Source organism: Helianthus annuus, chromosome 9 (assembly GCF_002127325.2).
Source record: "Helianthus annuus cultivar XRQ/B chromosome 9, HanXRQr2.0-SUNRISE, whole genome shotgun sequence".
NCBI classification, from domain to species: Eukaryota; Viridiplantae; Streptophyta; class Magnoliopsida; order Asterales; family Asteraceae; genus Helianthus; species Helianthus annuus.
This window is the reverse complement of record NC_035441.2, coordinates 103,647,771-103,653,707: the sequence shown is the minus strand read 5'-3', so window position 1 is coordinate 103,653,707 and position 5,937 is coordinate 103,647,771. Positions and strand designations below refer to the sequence as shown.

General features: G+C 34.0%; 1 protein-coding gene across 1 annotated transcript; it reads right to left on the bottom strand.

Moving 5' to 3' along the window:
- Positions 1 to 3,916: 3,916 nt before the first annotated feature.
- LOC110876109 lies at positions 3,917 to 4,745 on the bottom strand. The gene is made up of 2 exons (XM_022124287.1): positions 4,118 to 4,745; positions 3,917 to 3,939 (listed from the first exon to the last, which is right to left on the bottom strand). The coding sequence occupies exons 1-2, from the start codon at positions 4,743 to 4,745 to the stop codon at positions 3,917 to 3,919; spliced, it is 651 nt and encodes a 216-aa protein (XP_021979979.1).
- Between the last annotated feature and the right edge of the window lie 1,192 nt (positions 4,746 to 5,937).

The window sequence follows — 5,937 nt, the reverse complement described above, 5'->3', positions numbered from 1 at the left end:
TTGTGTGGGTGGGTCATGTTATTTGTTTTGGACTTTCATTATGCGCGGTTTATTTGTTCATATTAGGTGGCTCACATGGAGTTTACTTTGGTGTTTTTGGGAGGTGGGATGATTCATTTTTGGCGTTTAATTACCCGCCTAGAATACATTTTCATTTTTTTCCTGTCGAACAATGCACATGTGTATACATGTTTAATGTTTCATTACACATTGTTATTGTTTCGACCAATGCACATGTGCATACATGAATATATTAACTGCATATAATCTGTTTTCCTTTACATATGCATCAACATATGTAATGTGGTACCCCATACGTAATAGGGTACCACATACACTCCACATGGTTATTGTTCCGAACAATGCACATGTGCATACATGTTTAATGTTTCACTACATATTATTATTGTTTCGACCAATGCACATGTGCATACTTGGATATTTTAACTACATATAATCCGTTTTCCTTTACATATACATCAACATATGTAATGTGATACCCCATACGTAATAGGGTACCACAACATATGTAATGTGGTACCCCATACGTAATAGGGTACCACATACGTAATATGATATGAACAAATATACAATATTTCAAAATATACACATATTCATTACTAACATGTTTATTGTTTTTTACTAATGCACTTGTGCATTACCAACATTAACACACTATCACACAACTTTTGTGTAACAGCCAATATATATAACACCCTTATCATAAGGAATCACATAATCCGAGCAACAATCATTGTTGCACATATGCATCACCGGCATATACTATACTAAACAACATATTACATCCTAAATTAACAAATATAACCATTGTAATACATTATACAATACTAAAATACGAATATGTATGCTATATCAATCTTTGCACATGTGTAGTACCAAAATTTTCTCTACCAAACAACATAATACATCATATATTAACAAACATTATCTTTTGTATTCCATGTCCACAAACTACCTACACATAACATTTGCATTAGTTCACAACCTCACACCTTCTGCTCGTCTTTCCATTTACTAAGCATCTTCCAACACTCCTCCTGTTTCAACGCCTCTTAGTCTATCATTTTCCGAGATGTCAACCTATTTATCAAATATGTCCTTGTTGTCAATCCATGAGCAGTTTTGAATATATTTTTTCCTGCATACATTACATATAGTACATCAATTGTTTCATGTATGAACATGTGCAATAAACATTTTACAAACAATATGTACAATGTATATGTTTTAAAGTAATAATGCACTTGTGCATATGCCATAATACAATCATATTAACTTAATCTGACAAAATATGCATATGTGCATAAATATGCACATGTGCAATAACATGACTGACCTAATAAGTGGGTTTGCTTCAGTAAAAAACTAACCCTTACCAAATCAAATTTCGTATTACTACGACCAATCATATTTAACATTAATTAGTAACAAATCTATTCTGTCAAACTATGCACATGTCCATCATTATAAATGACATTGTTAACATATTATGGCAAACTACATGACATTATTAACTTATTATAGCAAATTATTCACATGTGCGTAATTATACACATATGCATCAATATGATTGACCTTATTAAACTAATCTGGCAAGATATGCATATGTGTAAAGCTATGCACATGTGCATTAACATGATGGACCTTATCAACAGGTTTGCTTCAATAAAAGACCCTAACACTCAACAAATCAAACAACATTGTGCTTTTTACTTGTCCTATTCCTATTCCTTGTATTTATTTCTCCTGCAATAACTGCACATTACATCAAACAACATCGTTTAAAATGAAAGTAACAATTTGATGCACGTGTGCATATACTACCAACAACATCATTGACTAATAACCAACCTTTTTTGGCTTTTCGTTTAACACTTTTGTATTCACCTTCCTTATCATCCGGTAGTTTTGTTGCCCCTTCGTCATTATATCTCAACACAAATGTTATTTTCTTCGTTTTTTTCTAGCTTTTTACCTACGATAATAGTTGAAACATAATATAACCAAACATGCAATTTCTATTAGTATGTGCATTAAACACCTTTTTTCATCATCGTAAACGATATGCATTTGTGCATCTATATACACTTTGTTCATCAACATGCACATGTGCGTCACATGTCATGGTCATTATGCACTTTTGAATCACTATGCACATGTGCATCACATATTCTAATAATGATATTTAAAATCAATCCATATGTAAAGTTCAATGTTATAGGCTCAAATTCAATATGCACATATGCATCACTTTAAACAACAACATTAACATAATCTAATTACACTAAATAATCATAAACACGTATATTAAACAAAATGGTTCATGTTTGCTATGCACATGTGCATCGCATGAAACAATAACACCATCATATTAAAGTAATCACGTATCTTACAGAAAACTGCTCAAGTTCACTATGCACATGTGCTTTACCTAAAACAACAACAACAACAACATATACTAATTACACAAAATCATCTACACGTATCCTAAACAAATTTGCTCAAATTCACTATGCACATGAATGATATTATTAACTTTATTTGCTCAAATTCACTATGACACACTCATTAAATCATCTATATTTATAATCACATTGCCCTAATTACGAACAGATTAAAAATCCACAATGCTTATAATCACCTTGCCCTAATTACGAATGGATATCGATGATTATGTTCCTAATATATATTATACGACTGACTTTGGACGAACTTTGGGAACTAACCTCGATTATATGACTATCTGCAGGTAAAATCTCAAATCTGATATAAAATCTCGATCCAGATGCTTCGATGCTTCTATATGGTGAACTGCTTCTATATGGTGAACTGATGATGGTGAAGTGATGATGTATTCGAGACGATGGTGTAATCGACGAACTGTTGAGTATTGTTGAGAGATTTAGGGACGAACTGTTGAGTATTGTTGAGAGATTCAGCTTGAAGGTTTAGAAATGTTGAGAGATCTGGATCTAATCAGAGTTTTTGGAGAGAGTGGACGTGAAAGTTTTTATTAAATGTGCTTTAATTTATGACTGAAGTCCAATTGTAAATGGAATCAGGTAACCGAGTTTTTTAAAAGTTTTTTGTTATTTACAAAATTGCCCCATGTTCACATTGGTTCTCGCGGTTCTCGCAATAAAGGTGGTTCTCGCATGAACCCTACCCTATATATATATATATACTAATAAACAAAAATCCTTTTTTGACACGTGTCATTCTCTGGTAATTTCTCACCAAATAATTTAATAATAATACTAATATTAAACATCAATTTAACTAAATCTATTTATCTCTTTTGTTTAATTGATTTCTTTTTTAACTCTAAAGTTTCAATCTTTGGCAATTTAAGTCTAAAGTTTCAATCTTTGTTATTTTAACCCCTTTGATTAATTTGATTTTCCACTTCTAATTCAAAAATTTTCATCTTTTGCAATTTCACCCCTTTAATTTTTTTTTTACTTTCAACCCAAAGCTTTTCATCTTTTACAATTTAATCTCAACACTTTTTTTTATTTTCAACTTTAGTCTCTTATGTATTTTTCATCTTTCATAAGTTCTCCGTTTAACGTGTCGTTCTAAATTTCTGACTTAACACGCCGCAACGTGCGTGTGGGGTTCAACGTTTTTTCATCTATTTTTTTCCTGTTTGACATGGCCGTCGCAGCGCGTCTATTTTTCCCCATTTGATATGTCTGTCGCAACGTGCGAGTCAGAGATCGACTTAGTTATTTTTTTTTTCGGTTTTACACGCAGGCCCGTGGTTATGTGAGAAACATGTGTCTTTCATCTAACATGATATATAACTACTGAATCCCCGTCACCCAAAAACATGCACGAGCATGAATCAAAATATTTCATTAACTCTAATATATAAAACTCATACAAATAAACTTTAATTCTTGAAGTTATACACAGCTACAAGATTAAGAATTTTCACTTATCAAAATTAGTATACATGGTGGAATACACAAGTCAAAGAAGTCAAAACAGTAGTTGAGCAAGGAGTGACAGATCGCAATTAGCAATCTTTTCTTCCTTTGACTTCAATCTTGACTTTGAATTTGACTTTCGTAACACGGAGTGTTACACCGACCACCCCGGTCAGCCTTGCCTCGACCCCCCGATCTCTGGTTCGTAAACTGTTGACCCTTTCCATGCCCTTTAGAACTCGTCTGAGATTCTGTTTTAGAGAACAACAAGCTGTTTTCAGTCGCTCGATGTGATTGGCGGAGCTTCACTCTATCCTCGTACGCTTTCAGATGCGCAATACCTTCTTCGAATGGCATAGACTCAACATCCAAGCTTTGCTCAATCGAAGCCACCAAGTTTATAAATCTCTCCGGGACTGTGTCAAACAATTTACGGACCAATTCTTCATCATCCAATTCTGCCCCTACACTGTTGTATTTAGAGACCATTCCGGATAGCTTTCCGGCATAATCGTCAACGGTCTCGCCGTCCTTCATCTGTAGAGCTTCAAACTCACTTTTCAAGATCCGTAACCGAGCCTTCTCGACCAGTTCAGCACCTACGTATCGGGACTTCAACGAATCCCAGACCTCCTTGGCCGTCTTCTTCTTCGCAGCTTGCGACAAGATTTCTTCCGGGATCGATTGAAAGATAAAAGCACGAGCCTGTTTCGACTTCTTCTCGTCTACGGCCACGTCGGTTGGTGGCTCGATGGCTTCCCACAACCCGTGGGCGTCCATGATTGCTTCCATCTTTATCGACCAAGTGTTATAATTCGTAGGAGTAAGGATCGGGCACTGAAACGAAACTGAGTTTTCTTTTGAGGGATTAGGATTGGTAACAATCGACATCGGGTTGAATCGAAAAACTTTGGTATACAAACGGGTCAGAACTTGAAAGCTCTGATACCAAATGTTAGATTTGGATCTGGCAAATATTGAAATAATCAAAGAAAACAGAGAAGAAATGCAGTCGAATGCAATCTTAATTGCTGAATGCTTAAAACTTATGGAATGATTACAATAATTTCCACTAATTTTTTGAATTGAAAGTGATAAAAAACTGAACACTAAAACTGAATTAAATAATAAAAAATGCAACAAACTTCAGCATGTTATTCGGTCCAATCAGTTCCTTTATTTTGTGATTCCAACGTTAACTTTTCAACGTGCACCTCCTGCGAACTCGGTCTTTTTGCAACGTTTATTTTCAGCAGAGTTAGTCAACACTAAACCAACAGTTGCGCCAGTATAAAATTAGATTTTTTCTACCTCGTTTCCCCTTATCAAGTTAGTTCAGATTAAAATCAGCAAGCTCTTAAACCGGCTTCTAGTCAATCATTCAGGTAAATATGCATAGAGGTTTGGCTTAACATTTGTCTCTGCATTTGAATAACCCTCGATCTTTTGCTCCCTCTCGACATAATATAACATTTTGAACTCTAGTTATTACCGGGTGTATATTACTAGTTACTAGTTATAAAATAGTATGTATTTTGTGTAATATATAATATATATATATATATATATAATAACAAAAACCAAGTGGTCGAACCCAAAAACATGCACGAGCATGAATCAAAATATTTCATTAACTCTAATATATAAAACTCATACAAATAAACTTTAATTCTTGAAGTTATACACAGCTACAAGATTAAGAATTTTCACTTATCAAAATTAGTATACATGGTGGAGTACACCAAGCATTTTCAACATGTATTTGCTATTCATATATACTGTATAACTGAATGGTCCAACCAACTTTCTAAGATAACCCATGAAGAGTTGTAAGACATAACGAACATGCTAAATACATGGGAAAGTTACGATATCCTTCACGTAACGTTGCTATTTATTAACTTCAATGGATCACTTCTCAACTTATCGGTTCAGTCATGGGACTTATTATCCTCCTACTTCTCACCCCAGTTTTCATTTTCCT

Excerpts from the sequence above, each read along its gene's own strand:
- LOC110876109 (XM_022124287.1), bottom strand. The coding sequence starts at position 4,745 with ATGGAAGCAATCATGGACGCCCACGGGTTGTGGGAAGCCATCGAGCCA. Across the intron at positions 3,940-4,117 it reads AGGCAAGGCTGACCGGGGTG|CTGTGTATAACTTCAAGAAT; the intron begins GTCGGTGTAACA and ends TTAATCTTGTAG.